This window comes from Meles meles, chromosome 9 (genome assembly GCF_922984935.1).
Source record: "Meles meles chromosome 9, mMelMel3.1 paternal haplotype, whole genome shotgun sequence".
Lineage (NCBI taxonomy): Eukaryota > Metazoa > Chordata > Mammalia > Carnivora > Mustelidae > Meles > Meles meles.
Window position 1 is genome coordinate 96,744,893 of NC_060074.1, and position 17,435 is coordinate 96,762,327.

The 17,435-nt window shown below is 34.7% G+C and overlaps 1 protein-coding gene across 7 annotated transcripts in view; it reads right to left on the minus strand.

The window, feature by feature from the left end:
• CCNT2 (cyclin T2) overlaps positions 1 to 17,435 on the minus strand; it is a 39,927-nt gene that overhangs the window by 16,133 nt on the left and 6,359 nt on the right. For 4 of the 7 annotated variants that reach the window (XM_046018480.1, XM_046018478.1, XM_046018479.1 and 1 more), the window contains 3 exons: positions 3,665 to 3,793; positions 1,915 to 1,975; positions 3 to 65 (listed from right to left, as the gene is read on the minus strand). In XM_046018480.1, the coding sequence (XP_045874436.1) occupies positions 3 to 65; positions 1,915 to 1,975; positions 3,665 to 3,793 (253 nt within the window). Of the gene's footprint in view, positions 1 to 2; positions 66 to 1,914; positions 1,976 to 3,664; positions 3,794 to 5,972; positions 6,212 to 6,232; positions 6,401 to 17,435 lie in introns of those variants that run through there. The other 3 variants (XM_046018481.1, XM_046018482.1, XM_046018483.1) reach the window with 2 other exon arrangements.

The window sequence follows — 17,435 nt, forward strand, 5'->3', positions numbered from 1 at the left end:
ACCTCTTACTAACTGGGTACATTTCACCACATCTGTGTGTGGATGTTCAATGGTGATCTCAAAACCTGAAATGAAAAGCACTTTTTTCCCAATCACTTACCACACTACAATACTTGCCTGAGAAATGCCATTCATCGGCACAACCATAAATGTATAATATATTGTTCATTATTAAAAAGATCCAAAGACAAAGTTATTTTCTATCGCTGACATGCTCATTACACACCTTCAATGACAAGAAATAATTTCTTCTAAAAACAATGTTCCACTACTGAAAACTGGCTAACAAAAGCTATTTGCAGATTGGGGTGGTATTTATTAAAAATTCTGAATTATGATTAGCTTGAAATTACCCTCACGTTAAAAACAACTTAAAATTACAGAAAATACAACTATAAAGCAAAGACTTCAACTACATAACATATTTTTAAAAACGTATTACAACTCTTTCAGAAGATGTAAAGAGTGTTTTTCATAAATATAATCCCTGGGCCATAGTGGGAGAAAAATCGTTTAAGTGATTTAGAGTCCTCTTATTTTCTTAGTATGCCTTAGATGAAAGGGTTTCAACCAGTTAGCTTACAATCACATTTCATTTATGTACATACCTTTATGTATGTATATACATATCAATTACATAATTTATGATAAAGCTATTAAGACAAATGAAACTTGTAGCCTCAAGATTCTTTAAATGAGGTTCTAAAACCAAAGATAAAATGCTGAAAGAGCTTTCCATGTCTAAATACCCTCAGGGAGGGCTGGGATTTTCCTTTTTTGAAAAAGTGGAGGTCACATCAGTGTCTTCAGGAGCAGTAAACAATTAACATTCTGACAAACAGGTAATCCAGATTTTTAAAATTGTGTGATCTATTATATCTGTACTATAATCAAACCCACAAAATCATACTTTAATCAAAGCCATAGAAGTATATCTTATAAATTTTAACTTAAAATAATTCCCCTTAAGATAATTTTCCTTTTAACCTTCATTACACAAATCTTCGTAAATTTCATATTATAAAGCAGTAACATGCTAAATTATTGGATTTGGAGATAAGACTCTCACTTTTACTTTTGTATCTTTTTATGCTATAAAAGTATCAAACAAGTTCCATCTATTTTAAACAAGCTACTTTTCTTTAAAAAAAAAAAGTCTGTCATGACAGGAGGCTATGATTATTAAACTTCTTTTCGTTTGGGAATGGAGTAATAAATAACTACCATAATGAATAATAGCGACTTCTGACACAAATACTATGTGGTACATGGTTTTTTATACACTATTTCTCATCTTCAAATTCACAATGTTAAGGCAGACATTACTCTTCCATGCGTATATAGAATGGAGGTATGAAAGGTAAAACGACTTTGCCCAAGCTTAAAAAGCAAGTCAAAGGCAAGTGGATTTTAAACCAAGAGCTCCATAAAAGTCCATGTTATTCCCATAATACACTGCCAAGTTCTTCGAGAAGTAATACATGACTTCACACAAGACAAACCATGCTAAGTCTCAATTTCCTCAACAATAAAGTGAAAGATTTGAATAAGTAATCTTTAGAGATCACTTAAATTGCAAAAAACTTGCAGACAATGTAATTTTCAGAAAAGGTGATCAATGTTTAAATAACTACCCTGTCACATTAAAAATGTGCTAAATTCATTAAATACTGACTACAGTCAGACTATTTGTACACATTACAATCATGCAGCCTTTCACAATGAAAACTATGTTTACTGTTCAATTAATGGTAAATGAAATTTTTAAAAAATGGTTTCCTTATAACCAGGTAATACTATTCTGGCCCCAAACCTTGTTTTAAAATGAAACCTTATTCAGTGTAAAATTATTCCATTTTTAGGACACCACACTGAAGAACACACACAAAAATAGTATCTGATGAAAATACATACCTAGGGTTTGTAGCATTATGGTTTCAAGTAAAACCAGTTCTTGAGTCTGTTGAAGGTAAGCCTGCCAGGTAAAAATAATAACATTAAGATGCTTAAGATAACTACTACTAGATCATGGGATCGTTAAATCTCATGAAAATTAACAGACACATTAAACGAGAGTAGTTTGGAAACACAAAGGAAATAATTTGAGGGTGACAGAGAAATCCCATTTTCTACAACCAATCTAAACTTATTCACTTCTAATGCAGAGTATGTAAACAAGGTAAAAAACAAGTTAAAAAACCCCTAAAAAGACAACAATATGAAAGGAGGTAGAGCTTAACTGAAAACAACAAACCCTCCAGTCTATACTATAAAACTTCATGTAGGCACTGTGCTTCAAGACACATTAAGACAGGAAGCACCAACTCAATAAGAACATCAAATCCAAACCTGCCTGTAAAGAAAAAACATACCAATTCACTCTAAGATATTTTGTGTGGTAATTCCTTGATGGTCAGAGTAAGTCAATGAGTTATTTTTTTTGAACTTCCTCTCCTCAAAAAAGACAAAATAAAATCAAAGCAAACCCTCAAATCTCTAGACTAAAAGAAAACATTTTATATATAAAATACCAAAAGAATGTATCACACACCCATGGGGAAATAGAGTGTCTTCTCTTTAAATCATTCCCCTATTGTAATTACTCTGGGAATAGAGAGTATAAAAAATTTCTACCATTACCAAATTTCTTAAATTATGACAACTGAGTAAGGTGATTAAAAAACAATACATCATAAATATTCATTTAAGTCATGGGGCTAAACTCAGAGTGAAAAGCACCTTTATTTATGTCCCATTTTGAAAAAGTCACCAAGATGATTTTTTAAAACACAGATTTCTATTATTTGAACAGTACCCTAAGTATTCACCAAAATTAACTCTGAATCTGCAAAGTGAATAGAAATTACAAGAACAATCTCTGAATAATCACACATCCTTTATTATTGAATGGTAACATTAGTATCTCACTCCCTTAAAGCCAACATTTAAGATAAAACTTGTCATTAATAAACTCAGATATACTTTAAAAAAATCAGATATACTTAATCTGGACTTTAAGATTATCTAAATGAAAGTAAACTAATATAATCTGGCAGTCATTCAGTAGTTACAAAGTTTCTGATAGAGGAACTCACCTATAATACAAGAGCTGGGAAAGCGAATTTAAAGGCCTAGAATTCCACCTTCTGTTTTAAGATGTCATAACATTTTAAAATGGCACTTTCAAGCAAGGTCTATTAAAATGCTGATAATGAACAAGTTGTTCAGAAGTTAGCATTACTCTTGAGGGAAATTAAAAATATGAAAAAAAAAAAAAAAAAAAAAAAAAACCCTTTCATGAAGGCATGGTAAAACAGAGTCTTTATGGATCAGTATTAGAGAGGTAACTATTAGTATATATGCATTAACAAAGAAACAATTCTGTAAAATTACTATTTACTGTTCTCAAATGGACCCAAACAATGGAGGTGATATGACTTACTCTCCACATATATCATAGGTTGGCTCTGAGGATAAACAACAAAATGTGAAACACTTATAACCACCTTTGAATCACAGCCTTGACATGATTCAGAACAACACTGAAACTCATGTACATACATGAAATATGTTTGTTAGATCACTCGCCAGTATTACATTTCTAAATGGTAAAAGGAATAAGTAGCAGTTGGAAGGCAACACCAATTAAATTATTATTACATACATCACATTTAGTATCCAGCAGTGGCTCTAGGGGATGGAGACAAGCATGTGCTACTTTGATAACATGTTCAAGTTTTCGAGCCTGTTCTTCCACTTTTGCAGCCAAAAATAATGCAGTAGGTGATATTATCTGCAGAAAAGATAAAAATTTGGTGATTTATAAGTAAAAAATTTTGGAAAAACCTTCTATTTTCTAAGGGAGGGGCGTGCAAAGAAGGAATGTAGTATTAAAAGTATGAATTGTGAGTTGGGCTATAACAAGACTGATATAAGAGTTTTAATTAAATAGAACTCATTACCCTAGTCTATAAAACCTGCTTTACTTGTTTTGCAAATAGAATACCAAAGGGAAAAAGGAAAAGGACTTTTACTTGGGCTAACTCAAAGAAACTTTAAATCATATTAATGCATGTTGCAGAGGTAAAGGGGGGAAAAAAAACCCTCAAGCAAAATAATAAAGCCACAGCTTAAAAAAAAAAAAAGGAAAGTAGTAAAATATACCCAGATTTTCCTTCTTTTTAGGTACAGCCACTACTTTCTACAGTTTTTTTTAGATTGATCAACAATTCATCGTGTGGCTAAGAGCTACATAGTATTACTTTCGGGACAGAAAAAGGATCTACAAGGCAAAATGAGAAGATTCTGAATGTGATATTATTACCTAGTATCTGTTTGTATTACTTCATTATAGCAATACTAAAAGCAGCTTTAAAAAAAAACAGGGAATAAACATATAAAATAAATCAATAAAGTAGAAACACTGCCAACTGGAGATCAAGAAATAAGCAGTATTTTTGGGCTTTAGTAAGTTATATGTTCTTGGGATTGAAGTACAAGAACATAGCACTACAAAGACACTAAGACAGAGAAACATCAATTTTGAGCAAAATTTACCCCGAAATTAGTAATAAACCAAATTAATTGCTGATTCAGAAAATAGGCACATCCAAAATTCAAATAATCTAAGATTATACAGAAGAAACGTCTCATGGGAAGATGATCTCTAAATGTTAAGTTTCAGATTATTTTTTAAGAGATGAACATCTGAGTCTCCCTGTATCTTGGGGGTCTTCAATCACTACATACAATCAATGCCAAAAAAGGGAGGGGAGGAGAGAAAGCATGAATCATGCTATAAGACTTTGGTAGTTAACATGAGAAGAAAGTTTCTAATACAAGAAGGACGACTCTTTCCTCTGAGCTTTTAAAACAACTTATAAATAATGCTGAGCCATGAAATTTAACCACTGGATTTTGGATCTGAAAGGGACCTTCACTAATCCAACTGCATTTGCAGATGAATAAATGGAGTAAAAATAACTTCAAGAAATTCTCTTCCTGATGTATACATGTTTAAAATAGACCTAAAATTAAGTGCATTTGGCTCCAAACTACCAGTAATGTTACCTTAAAAGGACTGAGACTTTCAACTTATTTCCATCCTTTAGAATTAAAGTTACAAAACAAGGAAAAGATGTAAAAATTGAGAATGCTCAAAAAAGGCAAATTATTCTTAGTTTTCACAGACTCAGAATCAACTGTTATCTTTATAACAGATTTAATTAAGCAACACTAAAATTAGTTAATACCAGCTAAATAGCAGTCATGCAGGCAAGGGTTTTCTGAAATGTAGAGAGTCCAAGAGAATCGAGAATCATTTCCTAGCTCAGTTATTTCTTCCACATACTGAAAATTTCCTACCCTGCTACCTACTTCGTTTGATTAATTCCTTTTCTATTTAAAGGCTTACCTCACCCTAGGGAAAATTCCTGAGTCAGAGTGAAGTGCCCTTCTTTATTCAGTAGGAAGCTGCATACCTCTATTATTTTACTTTCACTGTATTCTAACTTCTGGCTTATTAATTTTATCTGCTCTACTAGTCTAGAAGCAGCTTAAATATAGAGATTGAATTATTCATTGATGTTCCCGTTGTCTCCCATTGTGCAGCTGCTGTTCTATATACTTGCCAAATGAATGATATGTGGATAATCCACATATAATTATAAAGGCACTGATGGTAAATTCCAAGTATTCCCAATCCCACAGTAAAAATCTAAGAGCCAATACCACGGGGTAAGAAATGCAGCAAACTATAAAGATACTCTCAGTTTCCCATGGTCTGTCACTTTTTACCTAAGTCATGTCTAAGAGGGGAATGGCTAAGCCAGCCATCACATACCAGAACTATTTATCAAAGAGTGAAGCAATACAGACCCAAGTCCAATGTCAAATTAGACTGAACTTAATACATAAACTTCCTTTCTAACCACCAGATGATCCAGGATTTCTCTTACTCGCCTAAAAGGTACCTCTAAAGTCTTCAATGAGTTCTTCTTGGTAAAATCTCTTAGGATTCCCAGTCACCGCTTCATTCTCTTCAGACTTCTTGTAAGCCTCAATATCAAGAAGTACTTTCAAACCACAGAGCTTTTCTCCTTACAAGATAGTCTCAATGGAAACAAAGTATGTGTACTAGAGAACGGTTCTAAAATTCTACAAATAATTAAAAAAAATTAAATGTTCAGAGAGCTAGTCAATGATCTTCAGGGTAGATTCCTGGTTTATTTACCCACACTCCTCACAGAAGTCTTTCTGTTCCCTCTAAATAGGGCTCAATTCTCATCCTCCTTCCAGTGCAACACTAATACCCAACACTCTTCCAAAGTTCCTGGTGAAATCCACTAACTCCATTCACATTTCCTCCTCTACAGCCTGCAAACATTTTACTCCATCAGGGCTGTAAAAACAAAACAAAACAAAACAAAACACCTTTTTAGATAATACTTTGTGAATATCCATGTGAGGCTTTAAATTTAAGGATGACTAAAGGAGGTAATCAAGTTAGGTATTTATGGTTTTTGTTTGTTTGTTTGTTTTTTTAATAGAAGGCTGATTCGTTGTGTGGCTTACTGAAAGGAAATGAATTCCAAAAGTTTTAAGTAATGGCTATATTATTATTGGTCTGTGGCTTTTAAAGGTGAGCATACTTTTGAAGGCAATAAACATTCATTAGTGCACGTAAACTTGGTTCAAAGTCAAAGAATTCACACTAATATTGGAGCAGACACTCGGTTTGAGTAAGCAAACAACTACAAACGGAGATTTTAGTTCACTGGGGACAGGGACCATGCACTATCCACCTTTGTGTTCCATTATCTAATTTAATAAAGCTTCTTGAATTACTATTAACCCCAGGAAATAAAAACTGATTTTTAAATAGTGTCCAGAGTTTGTGAGCCTGGAAGATGTATAACTATTTCAAAGGGATATTACATTCTCAAAACAAGACAAATTTCTACAGAAATATACCATACAAATCATGGAGAGGGGGAGGTAGGGGTGATGAAGCCAGCTGTAGCACAGTAGTCAGGCTGCCTCAGTGGAATCCTGGCTCTGTTATCTGACTAGCCTAGGCAAATTACTTATTCTTTGTGGCTCAGTTTCCGCATCTGTAAAATGGGAGAAATAGTATCTGCTTATAAAATTGTGGTGAGGATTCAATGAATCAATATATGTAAAGCACTTAGTATAGTGCCCCAGAGTAACAGGACTCAATATCATTATTATGTTGTTAAGTTAAACAACTGTGTATTGCTACTGCTGATCTTAAAAAGGATTTTGCATGCTTTTAAAAATCCCCTTCTTTCTTGCTCTTCTTCTTCCTTTCTTTCAGATTTAAACCGTTAAATTGAATTCTTTAAAGGTTCCATGGTAGCCTTAACTAAGCAGATTCAGACACACTAAAATGATGGCACATATTTCTTCAGTCACTGCAATACACCAGTATTTCTTTTGTCTCTTCTCCCTCCAGTTGTTTTCAGCCCCTTCTCTTTTTCTAATCCTTTATATGTTTCCATTCCTACCTCTTGATCTGACTCCCTTCCTTCTCCATCTTTTCTCCTCCTGCCCATTCCTGGCCCGTCTCCCCTTTCTGCTCATGATGCCCTCACTGCTGACATTCTTCACTCCACTGCTGGCTTCAAACTTGGTATTTGGAGGTAAGGTCAGTTTGAATTAACAAAAGCCTGGGTAATTTCTAAATCACTGATGATGGCTGTGTACCAGTCAGTTTCAAATCAATCATTCTGGTCTTTACTCTTTTAGTAATTAATTTTGTGCATACACCTTGTTTGTACATTAGTATTTAAGAACTAGCTATAACTGTTTTATTATTCTTCAACTTAAAATTTCCTAATCCAAAAGACTCCCTAACAGAAGCAAAGAAAATGCCTTTTTTTGGTGGGGGGGGGGCTAATATGTCATCAGTAGACTTGTTCTAATCTGTTCTTACATTTCATCTTTAGGCCCTACAGGCTGGTGAAGCTACTTCTGCCCTGTTACTCAACTGCTCCCAAACTACCCTCTCCACTAAGACTAGGATAACTATTTTCCTGTGCCTTCAGGAAGCTTCATTAATGGGGGCACCTGGGTGGATCAGTTGTTGAGCATCTGGCCTTCAGCTCAGGTCATAATCCCGGGGTCCTGGGATCAAGCCCTACATTCAGCTCCCTGCTCAGGAAGAAGTCTGCTTCTCCCTCTCCAACTCCTCCTGCTTGTGTTCCCTCTCCCACTGTCTCTCTCTCTCTGTCAAATATATAAATAAAAAAATCTTAAAAAAAAAAAAAAGGCTTCATTAATGAATACACAGTTCTAGGTATCACAGCTCAGAACTGGGAAACGACACACCTTAGCCTATAGTTAAAGAAAAATGGTAATGGTACAACTTTATAAGACTCCCAGAAAGGTCTTAGAATAGGAAAAAGGAAGTAGAAACTTAGATATAATAAGGGGGTAACAGCTCTCAACAAAGAAAACAGATTAAGTCAAAATGTCGATTTGTTCAAAACAAAGATCACTAAGCTTTACCAATTAGATCAAAATTCCAGTACAAATTTAAGTGGTTCATATCCTTAATTTTGATGCACTGAAAAGACTGACATCCCAGGATTAGAGAAAATGTCATTAACTCAGTCTGGTATTTTAGTTGTTTTTCTACCCATATAATTATGCATGAGTGTAATACTGTTAACATAACAAAATTTATACTGAGAAATAAAAAAATCTTCAGGTTGGATGTTATTTGGGATTTCTAATTACATCTAAAAAGAGAGCTGGTCTAATAAAGACCAACTAGTATTCAGTATTGCTGAAAAGCAGTTATAATTAAGAGAATAAGCCCTGATATCCATAGAGTAAATACATGATATTTAAAAGAATTTAAAGGCTTCATGTAACCTGGCATTTAAAAATTTATTTATGGAGCCTATGTTACCATTACGAATCTGTTAGAAAACAAAAAATTTTCAACTTACAAAGTACATGTAGTATTTCATAGCTAAGTCTCTACTCTCCCTTAGGCACCCAGCTCCTACCAGCCAACAATAAACAGTCATAGATTATTGGTAAACAAGTTGCATAGATATTAAAATAGTTCACATAAATCTTTAGAACTCCACTTTCCTTTAGATGGCTAAACAAATAAGAACTAATATTACTGAAGACTTAGTACTGTGGATAGTATTTCCCAAACTAATCTACAGATTCACACATTCCTTGTCAGAATCTCAACTTCTCTGCCGAAATTGACTAGCTGATCCTAGAATTCCTACGGAAATGCAAGGGACCCAGAACAGCAAAAACAATCTTGAAAATGAAGAACAAAGTCAAAAGAGTCATACTTCCCGAGTTCAAAACTTACTACAAAGCTAGATTAAGACCATGTGATAACAGTGTAAGGAAAGACATAAAGATCACAGAATAGAGTTTCCAGAAATAAACATTTAATTCAATGGAAAAAAAAATTAGCCTTTTCAATAAACAGTGCTGGGACAACTGTATATCCATATGCAAACAAACAAACAAAAACAAAAACAAAATGAAGCTAGTCCCCTTCTTTACACCATAAACAAAAACTTACTAAAAATGGATCACAGACCTAGATACAAGAGCTAAAATTAAAAAACTCTGAGAAGAAAACAGGAATAAATCTTCATGACCATGGATCAAGCAATGTTCTCTTTGATATGACATCAAAACACAAGTGACAAAAGAAAAATCCTAGTAAATTAAATGCATGTATTATGGATGAAATATCAGCAAAGTGAAAAAGGTAACTCACGAAATGAAAGAAAGTATTTGCAAATCCTGTATCTGGTAAGGGAATGGTATCTAGAATATATGTATAACTCTCACAATTTGATAGAGAGATGATGCAATTTAAAAAATGGGAAGGAGGGGTGCCTGGATGGCCCAGTGCATTAAGCATCTGACTCTTGATCTCAGGGTCATGAGTTCAGTCTCTGCCAGGCATGAAGCCTACCTTAAAAAAAGAGGGGGGAGGGATAAGTAGATACTTCCCCCCAAAAGATACTACAGATGGCCAATAAACACATGCAAAGATGTTCAATAACACTAATAATTACAGAAATGCAAACTGAAACCACAAAGAGATAATACTTTATACTCACTAGGATGCCTGTAAGATGGGTATAATAATGGTAATAATAATTTTAAAAAGATAAACAGTAACAGTTACAAATGTTGGCAAAGATGTGGAGAAATTGGAACCCTCCTTAACACATTGCTTGTGGGAAGGTAAAATGGTATGGCTACTTTGCAAAACTGTGGCAATTTCTTAAAAATTGTTTTTAAAAAGCTTTCTGAGAGGGGGAAGGAAAAGAATAAATGAAACAAGATAGGATCGGGAGACAAACCATAAAAGAAACTCTTAATCTTACAAAACAAACTGAGGGTTGCGGGGAGGGGGGTTGGGAGAGGGTGCTGGGGTTATGGACATTGGGTAAGGTATGTGCTATGGTGAGTGCTGTGAAGTGTGTAAACCTGGTGATTCGCAAACCTGTACCCCTGGGGCTAATAATACATTATATGTTTATAAAAAAATTTAAAAAAATTAGAAAAAGTAAAACATATAATTGGAATAGGTGTTTAGGTCTACATAAAGTGAACCGTACTGCTAATTCAAGTAGGTACTCCTGTTAGTCACTCTAAACAGCAATCACTGACCTAGAGCAATACAAACTAAAACTTCTATTTAACAATGTGGGGAGTGTATAAAAATTTGGTTATCTTCTCTGAATCAATGCATCATTTAAAGACTTTCCCCCAAATCCTCAGAATTTCCTTTCTCTGCTGAAAGCTATTTTTTTTCTAAGCATGAAACTGATAGTTTTTATGATCTCAAGATTTTTGACCAGAAAAGAATCATTATCATTACTTTTACAACTTCTGAATGAGCCCTCTATTTAAAATTAGCTTGAATGTGCAAAGTTCTCTATAGAACAAATTACTACAGTGAGATCCAATAGTAATCTTGTCGACAGATACAAATGTCTATACTTTTCATTAGTTAACTGGTATTACTTTTTAAGAGTTTATAGCCCAAAGTAGCACCATCAAGTAGAAATGTAATGTGAGCCACAAGTGTAATTTTTCTAGCAGCCATGTTAAAATAGTAAAGAAATGTGAAATTAATTCACTTCTAGTTAGTGGCTGTATTATCAGCACAGGTTTAAACTCACAACTGGCATTCTAAAGAAAAAATACATTAAAATGATATGAAACAGACTGAAAAGTATTAAATGTTCATTGGCATCACAAAATAGCTCAAACTGATTACTGTTCCTAGTTATTCCCAGAGCAGAAAGACAAATTTTTTTTCTCTCTCTCACTAGAATGTAAATCCCTTAGGAAAAACGCTATTTCTTATTTAAAAAAAAAAAAAAAAAAAATCACGCCTACTTTGCACACTGCTTGTCACATAACATGTACTCTATGTGGACTAACTACTGTCACATAAACATAATAGTATCACGTAACAAAGTACAAACCATTAAAGCTGTAATATTTAAAAATTTCAGTGCTGAACAAGTAGGTGAACTTCTACAGTCATTTGTTTCTTTTTCTGTATCAGACTCAAATAACTTAAAAAAAAACCCCTTCATTTACATTTTTTTCTATAAATATGGTATCAGGACTACCTACTAAACACCTTTACATCTAGAACAGTAACTTAGTTAAGAATAAAATTTTAGATTTCCATCATCTCCCTCATTGTAAAGTATATAACAATCTGATTTTCCCTTAAAAAAATTATTTTACCCAATCTTATGCACTAAAAACGTCTTTACAATTCCTGTTCCAACTGCCCTCAAAGTCAATTTATAAATTACACAGTCTTTACAGAGACCTTTGTGTGTCTTGGGTAATAAATATACTCGACACACATTTGTTAATGTAAAAATCTGCTCTTTTCTATACATCAGTTAGTTGAGAAATGCTACATTACCAAACTGTATAAAATCCTTTCTTATTTGAGACAAATGAGCTAAAGCTACCATAAATACATGAACTATCAGGACTAACAGACACATTAAGAGTGTGTGTGTGTGTTGGGGCGCCTGGGTGGCTCAGCAGGTTAAAGCCTCTGCCTTTGGCTCAGGTCATGATCCCAGGGTCCTGGGATCGAGCCCCACATCCGGCTCTCTGCTCCGCAGGGAGCCTGCTTCCTCCTCTCTCTCTGCCTACTTGTGATTTCTGTCAAATAAATAAAATATTAAAAAAAAAAAAGAGTGTGTGTGTGTGTGTATGCGTGTGCATGTAAAAAAGATTATATTTGAACCTTTTACAATCATCCAATTTTTGGGGGAGAAAAAAGAGCTGCTTCACGAAGACTTTATAAAGACTTGTATAATACAGTGCCCAATACACTACATCAGTCAACAACCCTGTAATTAGGCAGGCAGAGTTCCATATTTCAAAATAACACTGAAGTTTTGTGGGAGAACATTCTAAAGTTCTTTTCAGAATTCATTTGCAAAAAAATCAGTCAATAATATCACATACACTTTTTATGTCTATTGATAAACTGTTCCAGATGGATCATAACGTTCCTTCTTTAAAAGAAAGAAGTTCAAGTGACTTAATTATTCCTAAAAAATTACCATTATCTTCTTAGACATTCTTAAACCTATTAAAGGACCTATTAAACCTATTAAGGTTGTCCCCTGAACAATGTAGTGCTACCCCCCTACACACACAATACACATGTAACTTTGACTCTCTCAAAACTCTATAAGTAACCTACTGTTGACTGCAAGCCTTATAGTCAATTAACACATTTTGTATGTTATATGTATTATATACCATATTCTCCCAATACCTCATTTGTCTCAAATTTTCAGTTTTTCTAGGCTATATGGTTTATTATTGAGTTTTTTCAAAATTATTGCAAATCTCTAAAAAATTTCCTAATATATTTACTGAAAAAAAAATCTGTATTAAGTGGACCTACAGAGTTCAAACCTAAGGGTCAACAGTACATTTAGATGATAGTCTATTTCCTTGTTTGGAAATTAGTGTACCATCTCTTAAAGTGACCGACAATTACCTTTATTTATTTATTTATTTTTTTAAAAGATTTTATTTATTTATTTGACAGAGAGAGATCACAAGTAGGCAGAGAGGCAGGCAGAGAGAGAGGAGGAAGCAGGCTCCCTGCGGAGCAGAGAGCCCGATGCGGGGCTCGATCCCAGGACCCTGAGATCATGACCTGAGCCGAAGGCAGCGGCTTAACCCACTGAGCCACCCAGGCGCCCCCCGACAATTACCTTTAAATGCCTTATCTGAAGAATTCTGAAAAGATAGGGGCAGAGGTGGTAACCAAATCCCCACAGAAAAGCAGAATAACAAGAGAACAAAAGCAAAACTCCACAGATATTTATAACCAAACTAGCTGACAAGGCATTCCTAAGAAATTCCAAAATACAAATGGATAAAGGACAAAACTGGCAAATATGTAGCCATAACCCAGTATCAGCATCTATGCAACAAGAAGCAAAGCAAAGTAATGGGCCATTTGCTGGGCTTGATAAAAGAACCTCAAAGTAGCCCACAGACATTTTCTGGAAATCATGGTGGACCACTCAGGGAACAGCAGCTGAACTGGGGAGGAATTCTGTTAAGTTCAATTAAGTGGGTATATGCCAGAGGCCTAGAGAAGCGCTTAAAGGGTTAAAGCTAACTTCTTACTTACTATTCAAACAGATCTCCCAAGGCTCTTTTCCAGGACTCCATACTGGAAAGAAACTTTGAGATCCAAAGCAGAACTGGCAGGACAGGGAGAAGGTAAACAAAAAATAAAAACGAGGGAGGGGAACATAGCCAGGGAACCTCAGAAAGTAAATTGTTGTATTTTTGTATATGTAAATGAAAAGTATTTAGGCCATACTAAGATACTGTAAGAAAAAACCAGAAGAGTTAACCCTAAGCAACAAAAATCACACTAGAAAGAACTGCTCAAAAAACCAAAAACCAATAAATGGGACTGGGAAAACTGGATATACACATGCAAAACAATGAAATTAAACCCTTGCAGCACACCACACACAAAAATTAACTCACAATGGATCAGTGACTTAAATTTAAGAACTCAACCTGTAAAACTCTTAGTAGAAAACGAGAAAAGCTCCATGAAAGGTTGGGCAATGATTTCTTAAAAATGACACCAAAAGCATAAGCAACAACAAGAAAAAATAGGTAGACTGGGTTCATCAAAATAAAAAACTTTTGTTCATCAAAAAAGTGAACGAGCTTACAGAATGAAAAAAAAAATTGCAAATCAAGTACCTGGTAAGAGAATAATATCCAGGGTATATAAGGAACTCCTATAACTTAAGAAAAAAATTCAATTAAAAAAATGGATGAAAAGACTGGTTAGACATTTCTCCAAAGAAAATACACAAATGGCCAGTAACCACATGAAGAAATGCTAAACACCAGTAGCCACCAGAGAAATGCAAACTAAAACTACGAGATACCCACTTCACATTCATTAGGATGGTTATTATCAGAAAATCAGAAAAGAGCACATGCTGGTGAGGGCATGGAGAACTTGGAACCCTTATTCATTGTTAATGGGAATTTAAGACAGTGCTACTGCTGTGGAAAACATGGCAGTTTCTCAAAAATTAAATATGGACTCACAATGTGATCTAGTAATTTCACTTCTGGGTATATGCTCAAAAGTGTTGAAAGCAAGGACCTAAGTAGATTTTTATAAACCCACATTCCACAGCGGCATTATTCACAATAGCCAAAAGATAAAAAGGAATCCAACCGTGGTTCATTCATGCAAAGGAGTAACATTCAGCCCTAAAAAGGAAGAAAATTCTGACACATACCACAACATGGATGAATCCTGAAAACACTATGTGAAATATGTGAAATAAAACAGACACAAAAAAGGACAAATATTGTATGACTCCACTTATATGAGGTAAACAATAGTGAAATTCATAGACTAAATAGAAAGGTGGTTTCCAGGGTCTGTGGGGAGGGGAGAATGTGGAGTTTGCTCAATGAGCAGAATTTCTATTTGAAAAGATAAAAAAAAGTACTAGAACTGGATAGTGGTGATGTTTGCTCAACAATGTCACTGAACTGTACTCTTAAAAATGGTTAAAATAACCTTTAAAAAGAAAAAAAGGGACACCTGGGTGGCTCAGTCTGTTAAGCATCTGCCTCTGGCTCAGATCATGATCCCAGAGTCCTGGGATCAAGTCCCACATCAGGCTCCTTGCTCAGCAGAGAACCTGCTTCTCCCTCTGCCTGCTACCCCCCCGTGCTTGCTCAGTCTCTCTCTCTCTCTCTGACAAATAAATAAAACCTTCAGGGGCGCCTCGGTGGCTCAGATGGTTAAGCATCTGCCTTTGGCTCTCAGGTTATGATCCAAGAGTCCTGGGATTGAGCCCTGCAATGATTGGTTCCTGCTTCTCCCTCTCCTTCTTATTGCTCCCCTTGCTTGTGCTCTTGCTCTCTCCGTTAAATAAATAAAATCTTAAAAAAAAAATGGTTAAAATGATAAATTTCATGCTATGTATATTTTACCACAACAAAACCCCAGAAAAATTAAAAGAGTAACACACCTCCAAACTAACAGACACTAAGGATTCAAAACACAAAACATAAGTAAAAAAGATATGAAGTGGGCAACCCTCTCATGTGTCCTCCCTCTTTGATAGCTTTGTACTATCAATAAATTTTGCTTTAATATCACTCAAGAAACCTTGTTCCGCTGCCCACAAAAAAAAAAGATAATGAAGTCACACACTGAAAGATCCCCTGAGTATATAAACCGAGAACAACCAACATCAAGATAATCCATAGTAAAATTACTGGATTACAAAGAAAAAAAAATTCCTATAGCCATAAGAAAACTAGATCATCACCAGTAGTAGTGCTTTATGCCAGGAAAAGAAGGTGTTACATATTTAAGATATCTTAGAAAAGAAAGCATGAGTCAAGAATGTTATAGACAGCAAAACTGACCTTGAATATAAATATCGCAAATAAACTATTATCAACATGCAAAGATTCAGAGAATTTTGTTTCCATGATGTTCGAGAGAACTTCAAACAATCAAAATGACTACAGAGACATCAACAAAAGCACTGGCAGTGAACAAAAATAGTTACTTATAGAACTAAGATTAAATAAGGATTAAAAGGGAGAGTTTTGTTAATGGCTATTTAAGCTAATGTAGTAGCCATAACAGGACTTTAAACCCCAGGGGTGAGAGGGAAAGCAAACAAAAACATTTTATTGTTCTCAGTAATTATACTGGTGGTGATAGCAGGCTATTCTAACACTTATCTGTGTAATGTGAGGTTAAATTAATAAGTGATCATGGGATAAATTCTCTAATTCTACATTAAAAAAATATTATATTTACTTGACAGAGCACAAGCAGGGGGGAGTGGCAGGCAGAGGGGGAGGGAGAAGCAGCTCCAGGCTGAGAGAGAGAGCCTGAAGTGGGACCAGGACCCGGGGATCATGACCTAGGCCAAAGGCAGACAGTTAGCCAACTGAGCCACTCAGGTGCCCACTAATCCCACATTCTTAAGAACTATTTGGTGTGGAAGGTCATAGAAATATACTACAAAGAGAGGTTAAGTAAAAAATGCTGCTATCTTGAATTAGCAAAACTCCTCAGGTATTTAAAATATACATTTAAAAGAAATACCTATTTAAAAAATCTGGTTAATATATTTCATATATTTAATGTGTAAATGAATAATAAACATTTAATATACCAATTCGCATAATAAATGTGTATTTATGGTACTATATATTTCCTCTCTCTGTTCATTGTAGATTCCTAGAAACAAGACAAATACAGTAATGAATATCCCTAGTGTCCAGCTCACGGTTTTGAAATACCAATTCCTACTAAAACAAAGGAGGATTACTTAAAGAAATGGTGATTCCAGCTGTGGAAAAGAAAATGTACAAGATAAGCCTGGAATACCTTGCTGTAACAGAGAGTGAGGAAGCTATACAAGATTATTGGCGTATAGAGTTACCATATGGTCTAGCAATTCTACTTCTGCACCTGAGAGAAATCAAAGCATATGTCCACCCAGAAACTTATGATACATAAATGTTCTCAGGAGCAGTATAATAGCCAAAAACTGGAAACAACTCAAAGGTCCATCAACTGATAAATGGATATATAAAATGGAGTACAATGGTAGTCTGCAAGAAAAGTAAGTGAAGCTTACACTTCACTTACAAGCTACAATAAGCTTATAAGCTACAGTACAGATAAATTTAAAAACATTATGTAGTAAGGGAAAGATGCCAGTCAGAATATACCACGTATTGCATGATTCCACTTATAGGAAAAGTCCAGAAGAGGGTGGCGGAAGAATGTAAAGAGATGGCCAACTGGTGTAGGGTTTCTTCCTGGGGGAACG